This window comes from Taudactylus pleione, unplaced genomic scaffold (genome assembly GCF_031769625.1).
Source record: "Taudactylus pleione unplaced genomic scaffold, aTauple2 ptg000342l, whole genome shotgun sequence".
Classification (NCBI taxonomy): domain Eukaryota; kingdom Metazoa; phylum Chordata; class Amphibia; order Anura; family Myobatrachidae; genus Taudactylus; species Taudactylus pleione.
The window spans coordinates 7,883,630-7,900,928 of NW_028284743.1; the positions used below are offsets into that span (position 1 = coordinate 7,883,630).

The 17,299-nt window shown below is 40.7% G+C and overlaps 1 protein-coding gene across 3 annotated transcripts in view; it reads left to right on the forward strand.

Moving 5' to 3' along the window:
• The window catches only part of TCERG1 (transcription elongation regulator 1), a 58,407-nt gene that overhangs the window by 25,492 nt on the left and 15,616 nt on the right, over positions 1-17,299 (forward strand). For 2 of the 3 annotated variants that reach the window (XM_088443987.1, XM_088443989.1), the window contains exons 9-14: positions 2,702-2,793; positions 7,852-8,012; positions 8,402-8,468; positions 9,045-9,171; positions 13,468-13,557; positions 14,136-14,254. In XM_088443987.1, the coding sequence (XP_088300113.1) occupies positions 2,702-2,793; positions 7,852-8,012; positions 8,402-8,468; positions 9,045-9,171; positions 13,468-13,557; positions 14,136-14,254 (656 nt within the window). The remainder of the gene's footprint in view (positions 1-2,701; positions 2,794-7,851; positions 8,013-8,401; positions 8,469-9,044; positions 9,172-13,467; positions 13,558-14,135; positions 14,255-17,299) is intronic. The other variant, XM_088443988.1, reaches the window with a different exon arrangement.

Consider the following 17,299-nt stretch of genomic DNA (forward strand, 5'->3'; position numbering starts at 1 on the left):
CCACGCTGTTAAATGTAGATGTGGTAAGGTGGTGTGTATAAATGGTCCTTGTTGTAATTGGTTCACAGTTCATCGACAATAGATCTTGCCTGAGAACCATGCTCGACATGGCCAATTCGGAGCCTGTTTGCGCTTGATGCATTTTAGGACACAAGGCAAAAGAGGAAACCGGTAAACCAGATGAAAGGCAGAGTTAGAGCAGTTTAGAGGAACCTGTGGCTTAAGTGGGGCACCAAAAGATCCACATCCGGCATACCCAAACACACTGGAGCCCAATTGAGGGGGAAAAGATCATAGCGACTGAGGAAATCTGCCTCCCAATTTTCAATCACGGGAATGAATATGGGCGATATTGGCGGAACATGATTTTCTGTCCACTGAAGGATGCTTGCAGTCTCTTTAATGGGTAGGGGACTCTTCATACCCCCTGACGATTGATGTATGCCACCTCTGTAGTGTTGTCCAACTGGATGTTTACCGTACACCCCTGCAGAAGCTAATGTGCTGCTATCTAGGCATTGAAGATTTCCGTAAGTTCCATGAAGTTAATGGGTTACAATGCCTCCTGTTGAGACCAAAGCCTGTGAAACTGGTTTTGAAGAACCACTGCACCCCAGTTAGAGACTGACCAGTTGCTCAGTAGAGGGGGAAAAGCCAAGCCAACATTTTACTCCACACACTACTGTCTATACCAGGGGTCTTCAACCTTTGGCCCTCCAGCTGCTGTGGAACTACAGATCCCACGATGCCCTGCCACAGTTTTAGCATGCTATTTTATCAAAACGGTGGCAGGGCATACTGGGTTGTGTAGTTCCACAGCAGCTGGAGGGCCAAAGGTTGAAGACCCCTGGTCTATACCCTAGTGTATCTCTAGTGTCCCCCAAGGAGGAACATTAAGACTTTCACCACCACTGAAAAAGCTTGAGCCACAACCCCCCAACTTGCACATCTCCTTTGCCACTATTTTAAAATGGTGAATGAAATAGGTTTACCGGTTCTGTATTACAGAACTCGTGGAACACTTGGAAAAACCTGTTCACAATGGCACCTGCTAGGGGATTAACAAAGTTAGTAAAAACTGTTTGCTAGATGGAAGTGCCGCTGTAAATCGACCAATCATTGTGTGTTTTAATGACATTCCTGTTATTGAATGGTTTGTGGCTAAATAAGTTGTTTTTGTTCTATACACCAGGAGTTCTCAACTCCAGTCCTCGAGTACCACCATCAGGTCATGTTGTTGATTTCTGTGTGTGAGTTCTCTATGTGGCTGGGTCAGTGATTATCCCACCTGCTTCTGCATACTGAAATCCGAGGGTGGAGCTTGAAAACCACTGGTATACAATATAAGGCATTTCCATAAAATGAAAACTGGGATGCGTTTATGAAGTATTTATTATTTTTAAGACCACATAGTCAGTCATTTTTGCTATATTGAACAGAAAAGACTTTCAGACACAGTTGGAGACCTGTTTTCTTATCTTGTAACTAAAAATGGTATGTGATGGTCAAAATTTTGAGCTTTACTGCTTTATTGTATTTACATTTTGTATATATTATTTTGTAAATTGATCCCATCATAAGTTGGCGAGCTTCCAGTGTTTGAAACAAGGAAGTACCTGGCCCAAGATGTGCCACAAACACTTACAGACACAGGATATGTTGGGAATGTCCGAAATGGAAAGAAAATGGTTTCGAGTTTAATGCTCTTCCAGTGGGAGGTCATATTGAGGGAGAGCCGGGGGCTGAGATCAAGTCAACTGGTGTCATAAACATTGTTCATTTTGGCTCATTTTATAGTGTCTCTAATTGTGCAGGTGAGGGATTGTTGTAGGAATAGAGGTATAAAAGAGATTTAATCATTAATACAGTGGGATAAGAACCAGAAAACGAAGATGCATCCACTTGCCCAAGTTACAGAGCTAATTCTTCTTTGTTATATGAAATTAATACTCCAAGTATCACTGTTTTTCTGTATCTAACCCAGAGATACGTATGTATTAAGTCCATTAACATCTTGATAGAAATGTTATTGTTAAGGGGCCTGTCCATTAGCAGATGTATTTCCGAGCGATGAAAGACAAAAGATATCCCTTGAAAATTCCGGTGGCTGTGCTGAACGATATCAGTCATGTACATGACAGATTTTGATGAATGACCTCATTCAGGGAGTGGATTTTTTTCTCTGCAGCGCTCTGTATCTGCTGCTAATATCTTTCGTCGTTTACCGCATATAAACTGCACAATATTGCGAATATCGTACAGCTATATGCGATAATTGACCAACATGTTGGAGAGATGATTTATGCGATTTATCGGCCACGGGAGTGCACATCTGTCATCGTTCAGGGCCTATCTATTAGCAGATATAATGAACGCTATATCGTTCAATCGTTCATTTTATCTGCTAATGGATAGGCCCCTTTAGGTAAGGGGTGTATGGTTGTCAGCCACACTATCCATTGAACTGAAGTTCAGTTTCCCATTTGTGTTGAGCGTAATATTCCTTTCCACACTCATTAGCAGCTTGAAGGGGTTGTCCATAGTACACAAAATTAATTGGGTATTATCCAAATTGAAATGGGGCACTGTCAATTAATGGTAAACTGTCTAGTTTTACACTTTAAGTTTAATGATTAAACTTTTGCTTTGTGTTCAGAAAATCATTTGTAGACCATTGCCAATATATTACAATTTTCTTAAGCAGGAGCCAAAAGAAGAGGAAATGACGGAGGAAGAAAAAGCTGCCCAAAAAGCCCGGCCAGTGGCTACAACACCAATACCTGGCACTCCATGGTACTTATGACCCCAAAGCCTGTTTTCTTGCCAATGTTTGCAGGGACTTTTGTGTTAGTCCTGGATTTTACATCTATACAGGCAAGGGCTTTCATTTTATTACATTATTTGCTTGTGTTTGGTAAGAAGCTTGTTTTTTCTGCTGGGCGATAACCTTTCCACAGATACTCTGAATCCGTCATAATCTAGGAGTTCTTATATTTTCTGGACAAACACACTTTATGAAGTGTTTATTATGACTTGATAAACAGCCTAAAGAATGAATTTTTAGAGGCTGTAGCCCTCACTATGCATTTCCTCTTCCACCTACATAGAACATCCATTTATTTTCCTAACTAGTTGGTTATTGCACAAATGTGAGCTTGTCCCAAATGATCAAAATCCTGCCATATTGAATCTGATGGCTCTGAAAACTAGTTAATATACAGCTCTCCATGGCATATATTAGTTAAAGACAGGCCTAGAAGCAGTAGGACAGCTTACCCACTGATCCCAACGTTCAGTTTAAGTAGTAATACGATTCCATGTTTTCCTTCATTCCATTTGATGACACAGGAACCAAGGGTATAAAGGGCTAAGGCAGCAGTTTGCGCATTTTTGATAATATCACACAAGTCTGAAAAACTTCCCACTCTATATCCTAGCATGCTGGTAGCATGTATATTTCTCTACAAGTCATTAGCTTCCTCAATGGCTGTCATACATTTGGTTAGTTATGTTGCTACCATCTCACAATGCCATCCCCTGCTATGTGTGGGACTGACTCTGCTAGGTGATCCAATGTTACACACACTACAGCTAGTGACCCTGAATCTCATGCTGCTGATGCTACTACAACCTTCAAGGGGACAATATGAAGCACAGTACAGAGCACCGGTGATGCAGCTTAAGGTAAGTGTCTCCTCTCACAGGGCAGCAAGTGCAGATCCTCAAATGATGGAGCCCCTTTTAAGCAAAGGACCATATGACACAGCAGCGTTGTTTTGTTACAAACTGATTGAAGACTGACACCTCTCCCAAGCAGTAACAGTTTGACCCACATCTGCTCATCTGCTGCTCCTATCTTTTTTGGCTTCATATCTTGTTCTGTGCAGTCTTGTCTGTTATTATCTTACTCTGTGCATTTATATTGTATACTACAGCTGCCCATTTCCCTCATCTTTTTGGAGGTGCAGACAGTGAGCGAGGCTGTGGGCTGTCTGCAGTGTGTGTTCATAGGTGGTGCAATTAATCTGCCAGAATCTGCCTGGACCAAATTTTTAGCCTAGTCTTTCACAGGACCTACTCCCCTGCAACACATTCCAAAGAGATGAGCGTAGATTTTATTCCATCAGTTTCCCTCCTCAGAACTTTGGGGTGCGTTTGTTAATTTATTTAGACTACTAGATTTTGGTCCTTTGCTTGGGAATAGCAGGTGGTCCTAATTCCTCACAGCAATCCGCTCCATGTGGAATGCAACAAACAAGGAAACCTACTCAGTAAGCTAAGCGAGCCGCCTCCAGACCCGCAGAAAACTATGCCAGGCAATCTTCTTACCTAGGAGTATCTGTATGGGTGACCGTCTACTTTTCTTCTCTTCTGGGATCAGTTTTTTTTATTTAAGGTTTGTTGCTTAACACCAGAATTTTTTGTGACCTGAGGACAAGATTCCCTTATTACAGAGACTGATAGTGTCCCCCCCCATCTATTCTATTTCGCATGAAGGTCTTGCGGAAGATTGTCTTGATCTTTTCGAGGAGGTGAAATTTGAATGGTTCCACTCAGTGATTGAGATAATGTAAAAATGGAACAAGTGAGTCCATTCCTTGACCATAGAGTTGCTACCTCCTGGGGTTTCCGTTTCTCCTTTGGTGGCACGAGTATGACAACCTCAAAAGAGATTATTACTGTAATTAGGGACTGAACAATAGATATATGTACTAGAACTGAGAGCACTGTTAAACAGCCTTTATTGCAAGGAAAAGCCATGGTAGACAACGCCACAGCAGTGGCTTAAATCAATCTTGAGCATTGGCAGAAAGAGCTCCTGGGTGACGGAGGAAACCATGAAGAAAATGCATTGGGTTGAACAGAATCCAGGGATCTCAGAGGTGTTTATGCCAGCAATGGAGAACTGAGAAGAAGATTTTTATTTTTTTTTTGTTACTTTTCATATGACCTGTTTACTAATACTTTTTTTGTTTGGGTGGCCAAACAATGGTTTTGACACTTAGGGCTTGATTCAGAGATGGATAGATTTGCAGAGCCGCACTCAAGCAGCTGTGCAAATCCATCCATCCCAGATGCAACTGCAGAAGGAGGTGTTAGATGACACCTTGCTGCATTTGCGAACCCAGCACTGTGACTGACGTTGCAGGCTGGGATCACCATCATGAACCGATGGTTGCTCCTTCAGCCAGGCTGTGGGAGCTAAAGCTGTCTGCAGCCTGGATGTTGCCTAGTCATGCAAGAGGCCAGGAAACTGCGTTTGCATACCCTGGCCTCATCCCTCCCGGAAAATGGAGATGATACGCCCCTGTTTTTGAGAGAGGTGACCAGGCACGCCCCTGCTCTGCCCCCAAACGCTGCAGCATGTCAATCATTCTGCAGCATGGGGAGGCTCTGCGAGCGAGATCGCAGGACCCCATTCTGCACATGCGCAGAATGGGTCCTGCGCAGACACAGACCCCTAACCATAGGAGATGTGCGTTCATCCTCGGGTGAGTGTACAGATTTCTGAATCAGGCCCTTAGTTCTTTTAAGGATTCAGATCTCAGCCCTGACTATTTTGTAAGTAGTACTGCATGTGCAAACACCTTGCAGGGATGTAGTTATAATGCCGATGCCCGGAAAGCCGTCTGACGGAATCCCGGTGTCGAAATCCCGACATAGGACTAAAGATAGCTGTCTAAATCCAGACGCCTATCTTTAGCCCGACGACGGAATCCTGACAGACGGCTTCCCGAATGAAGGTAAGCGGGGGAAGGGTTAGCCGTGCGGGAGGGAGGGTTAGGTTTAGGGACCCCCAGGGGGGATTTTAAGATTAGGCACCCCCCTGAGAGGATTAGGGCTAGGCACCCTCCCCCGGGAGGGTTAGGTTTAGGGTGCGGGCAAGGGGGGTTTAGTTTTAGGCGCCCTTAAGGGAGGGTTAGTGGAGGGGAGAGGGGTAGGAATAGGGTACTTACCTTAGATGTCGGGATTCTAACTCTTTGGTGTTCCGGAGTCGGCATTTCACCTGGCGGCTACGCAGCCGCCTGGATTACATACCCAACCCCACCTTGCATTCCTCCTTTAGCTACTTGGTACATTAAACTTGGTTGTAACAGGGTGTTCTTATGTTTTACAAAGATTTCCTTGTGAACAGAAGATTTTCAGAACTTGGGACTCTATATCTTGCAGATCTCCATATGTCATTTTGCATGAAAACAGGGCTGTTTTTAGTACTAAACTCTCTTTTCAAAAGTATTGTTGAACCCCCACTTAAATCTGGAAATTGCAATGATGATTCTCCGCACTTCTCTCACTTGTTGGATGTGTTGTTGGTTGAGAACTTATACAAAGCTCACGAGACCTATAGCCATTACAGATTATCTTTTGGTCCTCCATGATACTCACTAGAGAGGTTTGGCCTGCATATAAGCATTTGTAGGTGATTTACTTGTATATTTGACATGCCTACATTGGAGTAGGGAGACTTGTTCCTGCAAATGTGAGCGAATGTTTGATCAGATCGTTTAGTGCTTCCTGGTGGCACAGCATAGCCACTTCTGTCCTTCCATTTCAAAGGTTATATAGATTCATTGTTTTTGTGCCCACAGTCAAAGGTAACTTTGCAATGTCCCCATGAAACCAGTGCCCAGTCCATAAAATCATGGACAAAACAGGGTTCATTTTTCTTAATAAATGAAAATTGAAAATTATTTTCTTTAAATCCGTTGGGGGACCCTCGCTGACCACTTCTTTTACTACTTAACTCAATTTTTTTTTTTAATATTGAAAAATAATATACTCCTGTTTTCTCCACCCTCCTCCCCTACCGTCCATCCACTAAAGTGTCACCCCTTCCCTCGCATTTTAGAAACAACACATTTGTCTAAGGCATTTTGGGGCATGATTTTGGCAGTAATATCGGTGGTAATTGACCACTGCATCACTGCTTGGGGGGGCCAGACGGTATGTGCAAAAAGTATTTCCTTTTTAAAGCAGGGGGACTCAAGCGGGCGGCTTGATCGCATAGGACCACGTCAGTTATGTGGATAAGTTGATGGTTGTAGGGGTACATCAACCTCCCCTTTCTGTTTTTGATTGGTTTCTGTCTCCCTCTCCTCTCTCTATCCTATGGGGCCATGCTACTAAATTGATTCCTAGCCGACTACGGAAATATACATGGGTAGGTGTGTCAGATTTCTTGAAATGCACAATCTCCTGCCTGAGTCCTCTATACCAGTGTTTCCTATCTCCAGTACTCTGGAACCCCTAACAGTGCATGTTTTACAGATCTCACTATTCCAATTGATATAATTAGCACCACCTGTGAAAACTTTTAAAATGTCAGCCAGCAAAGGATACACCTGTGCATCAACTAGGAGATCCGTAAAACATGCACTGCTAGGGGGTTTCCTGAGGACTGGAGTTTGGTAGCACTGCTCTATACCCATGGTTCAAGTGGATTCCGAGAGAGGTATTTCATGCAAGTAAAAAAATCATGTGTTATAGTATATTTCCAAAACACTTTTTTTTGTTGTATATTTTATTAGAGTATAAACAAGTGAAAATATCTTCGTTTTGTATGATCATTATACTGTATGTGATAGACAAATGGAGTGAATATAACATCTGTTTGAACTGTAATGCTGTCTAAATACACTGCGCTGAGTCACTTGGATTCACGCATATTGAATTTTGATCTGCAGTTGTACATGTGCACAAGTTGTATAATTTGACCTACTATTCACATTAAACATAGTCTTAGATGCTTGTCCAATAATGTTAATTGTAAAAATCAAATCTATTGATCCACCAGCAGATGGGTTCTTTGTGTCTTATGCTTTTTTTTAAGTTCTGCTTTTCCACCATTAGGTGTGTGGTGTGGACTGGCGACGAGCGCGTCTTTTTCTACAACCCAACTACACGCCTCTCTATGTGGGACAGACCAGAAGATCTGATTGGAAGAGCTGATGTTGACAAAATCATTCAGGAGCCTCCACATAAAAGAGGATTAGAGGATGACAAGAAATATTGTAAGTTAATTAAATTTAGAAGTTTATTAATGTGACTAGACGGTTCAGAGTATAACAAATTGACATGAGCTGTGTTGTCCCAGAAGACCATTTTCTGATTTTAATAGTTTGCATATGAAGTCTGTAACACTTGGTGTTTGGCAAGTTATAGCTTTTTTGGGGAAATAAAGTTTATATTCAAAACAGAATGAAATAACCTTTATCCTATTCCTGTTTATAGCCTAATTAACTGGGATACAGTTAGGATATATTTATTTTATTATTAATAATATATTATTATTATTATTTTATTTTTTTCGTAGTTTTATATACAGTGTGTTTCCGGACTGTACTGCCTATATGGATTTTTTTTTTTGTTATTCTATTGAGTTTCTTTCCCTATTTGTTAGTTAAAGAAGATCATGAATCCACAGAAGATGTTAACGATGATGAGCCTATAAAAGCGAAAAAGCGGAAGTAAGTTCTATTGACTGCATATTTAAAGCCTGACATTTCTTGCCATCTATGCAGCTTTTTTTAAGGCGCTCAGTACCGAGGCTGTGGATTTGGAGTTGGAAACAATTTGGTTTCGTCAGTAGAAATGTACTGATTCCATCTTTAAAATAAAAACTTTAAAATGTGTATTACAATTCTCCAAAATCTCCACTCTGGCCGAGTTTGACCAGCCCACTCACCCACCTTCACAGGCCACACGTGGTATTGCTTCTCTTTTCCAACAGGAATAAAATATCTCGCAATGTATTACTACTAATTAATATACATTTGCCATTTACAAAGAAGTTGGACAGTAGTGTGAGAGGAATCTGATGGTAGTGAGCCTGAGAAGTCTGTGCTGCTGATTTGGTATACAGACTCCACAGCCCTGGTGACGGTGTATGACTGCTTGGTAACTTGATTTTATACCAGGGTTTTCATTTTACCTCTCTGGATTAAAAGAAAAAAAACAAATTGGAGATTAAGTGATTTAATGTCTACATTTATATTCACATACTGTGTATATACCCTATTTCTGTTTTGGTTTTAATTTAACAGGAAAGAAGAAACAGAGTCTGATAAGGAGACCACTATGGAGGCTGAAATTAAAGCTGCTCGTGAGCGAGCCATCGTTCCCCTTGATGCCCGAATGAAACAGTTTAGAGATATGTTGCTGGAGAGAGGGGTTAGGAAACCATCTTTTGAGATGTATATAAATCTTTTCTGATTTTTGCACACACAAGTCACTAAATCCTTAGTTACAACAGGGTTTTCTTTCCAAGGTAACCAATTCTTTCCTTCTGATAACCTTAGGACATTCCCCTCTGCATAAAATCCATATTTAAGAACCAAATAGCTCTGTAATTGTTAGATCATATTTGTCAGAGTACTTGTGCTTTTTCTTCTGCAGCTGTTTTGTTGCACACACCACACAGCAGAGCAGCTGTGACATGTGTTTTACATATGTGAATACCGCACACAGAGTTGTGTATAAGGATCATTCATTTATATGGTGCCACAATGGTTGTGCAGCACCTAACAGAGCTCATAGAGAAATGAGCAGAACAAGAAAACAGTGACTTGCAGACAGATTGAGTCTCCCATATCCAAATATTCCAAAATACAGATTTTTTTTTTTTTTTATTATTATTATTATTAAAAATAAAGTATAAAATTTACCTTCAGGGTTTGTGTATAAGGTGTATATGAAACATAAATGAATTTCAAGTATGTGTACACACTTTTTTTGAGCCACAAATATATTGAAAATATTGTATAAAATTACCTGCAGGCTGTGTGTTTAAATTTGGGTCCCAATGCATTTCATTATGGTATGCAAATATTCCAAAATACGGAATATTCCATTATCCAAAATACCTTTGGTTCCAAGCATTTTGGATATGGGAGACTCAACCTGTACAAGACAATCCAGGACAAGGACATAGTTTATAAACAATTGCTGCATTACCAGTCATAACATTCAAATAGGTTAGGTGCTGCTGTATGGTGTATGCAGTAGATCGTATAAGTAAGGGAAGGAGAAGCACATGAGGGAAGAGGGCCCTGCTTGTGAGAGTTTACATTCGAAAGAGAAGGGGCAGACGGGTGACACAGATGGGGTAGAGTGAGCATGGGACAGAAGATTAGGATGAGAGATGAAAGGCATTCAATGAAGTGGGTTTTGAGAGCCCGTTTGAAGTTTAGAGGAGAGGTGGAAAGTCTGATGGGGAGAGGGTTCCAGAGTTAGGAAGCAGCAGGGGCAAAATCTTGGAGGCGGTCGTTGGAGGAAGCAATCAGGTGGCAGGAAATGTAGCATTCATTTGTGGAGTGAACGGAAATGATGTCAAAGATGTAGATGGAAGAGGATTGGGTGAGTGCTTTGTAAGCGAGTGTGAGAAGCTTGAATTGAGTTCTAGAGTGGAGTGGGAGCCAGTGTAGAGCTTGTAGGAGGGTGAGGCAGAGGTAATACTGTAGCAAATATATGGAGTTTTTTTTGTATTTGTATCATATACTTTGGAACATCATTTGTATACAGCTATGTTGTATATAACTTAAAGGGAAACATTCCCCCCCCCCCCCCCCAAAGATATCATGATTGATGGTATATAATAGTTATATATAAAATCCCCATTCCCATCATATTTCTGCATTTTGATAATTGATGTATGCTTGTATAGAACAAAATGTCATGCCTCGTCCATGTCTGAATCTTAGTTTGAATTAAGTATTTCTGTTGTTTAGGAGACTACAGTACATGCCTGTCACAAAAAAAAGGAGCATTTGCATTGGGCCAGAGTAATGCGAGATGTAGATTTTTTTTTTTTTTTTTTATATATGTCCGCTTTCATGAGTTTCATAAACTATATGAAAAGACTACTCAACAGATATGTTAAATGAAGTTCAATCAGATAGTGGCATCAGTACATCTACAGTAGGCATAAATTCCAGTTAAGAGAGAAAAATCTTTTGTCTCCCCTGATGGTCATTGCAAACTCATTAACCAATAAGACGCAAGGGGAAGCCGTATGCACAGTTCTGCTTATAGTCACAGTACTCAGTGCTGCCACATATGGAGGAATACGGTGTCTCTTGGTCTGCAGCAACACCAGATTCAGGCAGGATGTTGATACATTATCTTCCAATCTACTTTTTTTTTTTTTTTTTTTTTCTTTCATGGTCATTTGTACATTAGATGTGCTGTTCCTTTTGAATTATATCATCCTGTAACACTTCACTGACAGCAGAAAAAGGACTCCCTGCTAGTGTCCTTAGCTTCTAGCAACACCATAACTTTAACAGGTGTTCTATGACAAAATGTGTTTCTTGTAGAAAAGATAAAACACTAATTCCTCATAGTAGATGGTAGCCTAGTAACTGCTCTCTACCACTGTGCAGACTAAAAATAAAAGCAAACATTGAATAATGTTGCAGTGACTTAGATATACGTTAGGTTTAGGCACCCCCAGGGGGGACTTGGGGTTAGGCTAGGGGAGGGGGAAGGTTAGAGTTAGGCACCCCTAAGGGACAGTTAGGAGGGGGAGAAGGGTAGGGTTAGCATACTTACCTGCCCCTTTGGGATTCTGCTGTTTTGGGCTTCCGGCGTTGGCAGTTCACCCAGCGGCTATTCAGCCGTCCGGAATTTCATACCCAACCCAGATATACATAGAACCGGTTTAGAAGAGGTTCACTCATTTATTTGATTTTTTTATATTTTGGAAACATTGTTGTTCTCCTAAATAGCAAAGACTAAATAGTAATTTGGTATCTGGATGGTAGATAGGTAGTTAATAGTTAGACACCAGAAGGTAGACAGTAAATAGGTCGACAGGGTTAAAATGTCGACAGTGCATAAGGTTGAAATGGTCAAAAGGTCAACATGCAAATGGTTGACACATGGTTTTTCATGAGTTTTAGTACACTTGGAGGGTAAAGGGGCACATCCACTAGGCGATAGTAATGAGCGATTGAACGATAGCGACATCGTTATCGTTCAATCGCTCATTAATCGGGCACTATGTCGGAAACTACCAGCGATGTGCGCTCCCCCAATCATCGCATGAACATGCCGGTCAAGCTGCCGATAACGACAGATTGACCATTTTTAGGGATGTGGGAGGGTGCCTACACTGAACGATATCATTCAGTGTAGGCACTGCACAGTTTAATGAACGACTGAACACTATCGTCATCGTTCTGTCCTTCACTAGTCGCCTAGTGGATGTGCTCCTTTAGGCTGCGGAAGGGGAAGGCTAGGGTTAAGCACCAGGCGGAGTGTTAGGCACCATGGGGACGGTTAGCATTAGACACTATGGGGATGGTTAGGGTTAGGCTGCGGAAGGGGAAGGCAAGGGTTAGGCACCTGTTGGAGGGTTGGTGTTATTTTAAAATATCAAAAATACTATGTCTTGATCTTTTCTGCGTCGACCATTTACATGTCAACCTTTTAACCCTGACAACCTTTTTTTCCCTGTTACCTTGTGGTATGTATCTAATGACTATCTAGATACTATCAATCCACACCCAGTAATTCCACTTTGTGACTGTGTAATGGTGCTTTGAAAATGCTTTTTACTGTTTGTATTTACATTATATTGTTTATACATTAACATGTTACACTGGATGATGGATCTCCTGCTTAAAGAAACTTTTTAATTACATCATGTGCAACTTTGGACATCAGTACATCACATAAAATATTACCTGAGCTTTAATGGAAAAGTAAAGGTATTGAATGAATCCTCCCAGTCATTTCCTTTTCATGACCTTCCTAACTCAGAAGGAAGCTGGCACTAGAGAAGTGAGGTAACAGACGTTTGGGTGCATGCCTCCATACACCACCTCTTTACTGTTATAGGTCATCCATATTAGCTCATCTTGTGTGCTCAAGCCAAGTGCACACTTTGTAATGTAGTTAAAAAGCTTCTTTTTGTAAGAAATACTCTTCATTTTAAAATGTTAATGATGACTACATGTAGCCATTTAAATAAAATCAAATGTTTAATTGGGTTTAGTTTTAAAGGCTAGTTTTGGCATGTGTTTGTAGTGCAAATGTATCTTCCAGCCAGGAGAGACCTGCAATGAATAGCCTTACAGTCCTGACTTTTTGGGCAATGAACGGGTTATGTGTCTTCAGCCGACACCATGCACATTATTTCAACTTCAAGGCTTGCTTTTGAAGAGTCTTCTAAATGTCGCTCAGTAGTGGTTATTTTAATTGGTTATTAGCGGTTTGCTACCTCTGTATAATTATAGAGCAGTGTTCAAAGCCAATTAGTGTTGAAAATTTGCCATCCTAACCTCCCACTGGTCATCATTTATTAGTGATGAAACTTAAACGTGTTCTTCTGTCCTCCTTCCACAGATGTCATGTAGGTTTACATCCAAGCCCCACACACTGATTCTCCTAGTATATCATTATTGTACAAATCAATCTTAATGCTTTGGCTCCTGTCTACTTTTTTTTATATTTTTTTTTATAAAGGTATCAGCATTTTCAACTTGGGAAAAGGAGCTCCACAAGATTGTTTTTGACCCTCGTTATTTACTCCTCAATCCCAAGGAAAGAAAACAGGTAAAATAAAACACAGTAGCTTGGAGGAGGGAGGGATAGTCGTTGGACATGTACTGCAGGTTTTAGAAGCTCAATAACACTGAAATACAGTCCAAGTTGTATCCCTAATCTTATCAGAATTGATCTTATTGGAAATTGTGTATTGTCTCATCAGTTGGCTGAAAGCAAACTGTGTGCTTATGTAGTCCTATAATCCTCCATAAGATATTTAATGGTTTCCTGCCATTTCATCTTCTTTCTGATAGTCTGCAAAGACTGTATATCTGAATTTGGTGTGTACACTCAGGGTGCATGCTTAGGTACATGTATGCACATGTAATAAATCCATTTCTGTCGTGCTAGGAGTTTTGTTAGCACTAGATAAGTTTGATGGAAGTATTATTTTGTTACATGATAGATATCCTATGGGTAAAAGAATTGGGTCATTTGATAGTTGTAGTAAGCAGTTTATAATCTTCTTTTGTGGCGCCCAGCCAGCATAGTTATCAGAATTTTACAGTAATTGACCATCTTTAACCACTGATCTATTCTGCCTACTGTTAAAAAATTTCTCAGCGATGTCAATTCTATATCCATAGGTGTTTGATCAGTATGTGAAAACTAGGGCGGAGGAGGAGAGGAGAGAAAAGAAAAACAAGATTATGCAATCAAAGGAAGACTTCAAGAAAATGGTGGAGGAAGGGAAGATTAATCCTAGGTTTGTCCTATTTTTGATTAGCTGTGCACTAGAATCACGCACGTTACGGAAAATGGAAAGCAAAGTATAGTTCTTTAATGTTTAACTCCCTATAATATGGTGTTGGTAGATCCACAAAGGATCATGCAAACAAGTGTAGAAAGAACATTAAAGGCACTACTTATAGCATAGAGCCAAAGCTCTCCCTTTGTCCTGGCTTTAGCAGGGTGCAGGAAGGTACAGGTTTCCCTGAAGCATAGTGTACCATGTTCTTATGACTGTTCCCTTAGAACTGCACATAATTAAGTGAGCATAACAATTCTGAGTCTTTTTAAAATGTTACTCATCTGTATTGGGCCTTTCATTAGTTACATGGCTTATTTGTGATTTTAATACGTTTTATCGACATTCATAATGTCGACTAGTTGTATGTAGATCCTGGAAAACCAGAACCGTGAGATCAGCAGCTGTGCAATGCTACTGAAAGCAATTCATGCTGCCGGCACTAACACTGTAAACATGTTTAACCATGTTTACAATTGTAGTGTTGGTGCCCGAGAAAAGTTTTAAGTAGCCGTTGTTGGTCTCCCAGTTCCAGGATCCCCATAGTGCTTACTGACCGTATGAACATCCACCAGCCCACGCAAACTGTTTATTTTAATTTGAAATTGATTTAACTGGCTGTGCCTTACAATGTTCACAATAAGGGGTTTTGTTAGAAGCAAATGAAATAAATCTAAAACCTGTAAAACAAGTAAATATCTGCATTAAAAGCTATGTGCCTTTTCTTCAGAGACTAGCCTCTTGTACATCTGAAACCATTATGGCCTGAAGTTTGTATTTTACAGCTATATAAGAGCCAGTGTTCTCCCCTGAATTTTTTTCCAGCCGGGTGGCATCAAGAGGTAGCCGGATGGGAGCCTTCACAATAATAAAAAGTTTTAAACCCAGACCTTATAATGCTTTAAACTTGAAATAACGTTTAAATTCTCCTCTTCTTATTAGAGGCCCAGTCGTCTGATTATGAAAAAGCTGTAAAGTCTGTAGGATCTGGTCCTTTTTATATAGCTCCCAGATACTGTCCCAACTTGCAGGGTTCCAAAGTTCCGGGTGGTAGGCTGTTTCTTGCCAGGTGGTGCACCCTCAAAAAACAGCCTGGGGAGAACACTGAGAGCTCTGGCTGAAGGCAGGGGCTGCAGAGATAATAGAGACTGTATTGGCCATTATACCTGCACTCCATATTACCCATATTATATTCATTACCAACCGCATGGCTATATTTCAGAACAGTGAGACAATTGTTTGTCATATGTCACCAACACTACAAATCTGTGTGCATCTAGCAAAATTAAAGCATGAGGAATTTGTAAATATAATGATCAAAACATTTAAGCCTCCAGCCCAGTGTCAGGGATTCCTCATTTTCTGCCAGTACGTACACTATATGCTGTAATGAATTGCAGATAAAACAGCCCCCCCCCCCCCCTAATATTGCTATACAGTTGCTACCATGTATAATATGGGTAAATCTCAGTCTACCTTATTTCTTGTTTTCATTTCAAAATGATGCCTACTGTTGTCATGGCTTCTGTCCTTCAAGTCTGTATAAGGCCTTTTTGTGTATGGAGTAACAGCCAGCCCTTGTCTACATGTTAGACTGTGCCTGGGAGATGACTGTGTTTTACCAGCAGGTTATTGTTGTTTAAAGCATATAAATGGTAGTGTAAGCACTTGCATAAACTAAGGAAGACTGTATTTAATGTCTACAGATACTACTTACATTCAAGGTCATATTTATAGCATTTGAAAATGTAGATTTCGTTTGATAGTGTCAAACAAAATATTTCTCAGAACTTGTGTTTTGTGGATATGCTGCGGGTGGACATAAAGCCAAGCTTGCATTCAGAAACGCTAAAGTTGCAAGAGATGTGACTGGAATAATGGTTGCAGGGAAAGATTTCCTCTCATCTCTCCACTTGCTAATGTCTAAATCCCCTTCACTGAGAGGAACCTGACATCATCAGCCAGTGTCCAGCGTCATTCCCTGCCATCCAATTGGGCATAGAGGGGGAATATAACCATGTGGCGAGCATAGCGAGCCACTGTGCCCGAAGCTTGGCGAGCGCACAACAAACTTGTTTAAGTGGGGACAAAGTACTTCTGTAGCTGGCTGTCATGGGCAGGAACTGCACTTCCGCCCTCACTCATGTCACTTCCAGGTCCCTAGCATGAAGGGGAAATACAGCCAACCCTCTCCACTTTTTGATAATTTCCTGCAAAATGTCACACATGTAGGAATTAAATTATGAATTACGCAACTTTAGCTTTCTTTGCATTAAATATCAGATTCAACGCTTTTCCATATAAAATATACTTTCAGCTTGTGTTGTGTCCTTGTGCATTTGGATCTCAGGCTCACAGGGTCAGGAGGGTTCCTACTCCAAAGCCCTTCTATCCTCTCTCCTGAGACTTTTCATCACGCAGGGCTACCTTGTTTCTCATATATAAAGGAAACAATGGCTGCAAGATCAAATGCTCCATAAATATAATGGGGGCTCATGGAGGGGAATGATTTTTTTTTTTTATTTAACTTTTTTGTTTCCCCCCTGGCCCCTCTCATTGCTCCTGCTAATACATGCCTAAATGAATCATGTGCTGTGCTATATAGTCCTTTTCAGGTCTCATCCTTGACTTCCTAAAGGTCTAATGTGCACTTTGCATTTGTTCCTACATATTCCTATGTTCTATTTTATGGTTTCCTCCGCATGGACATGTCATTTCTGATGGCACAAATTCATAAGACGCATGATATTTGTAATAGCTTTCGGGTTCTAGCTTGCTTAATGCAATTTATAAATAATATACTGCTATATGCCTTGGTGCCCTATTGGTGCTTAGCGATGTTTGGCACTGTTTCAGGTGCTGGGGCGCATCTCACAGCAGATATAGGCCTAGTTTTTGTTCATCAGGGTGATTTCTGGAAGCTTCTCAGTTTGTTTGATTTGGTTCTGTCCCAAACCTATTTCTCCCTTAATTGTTTATAATAAATAAGACCACAGGTTCTCA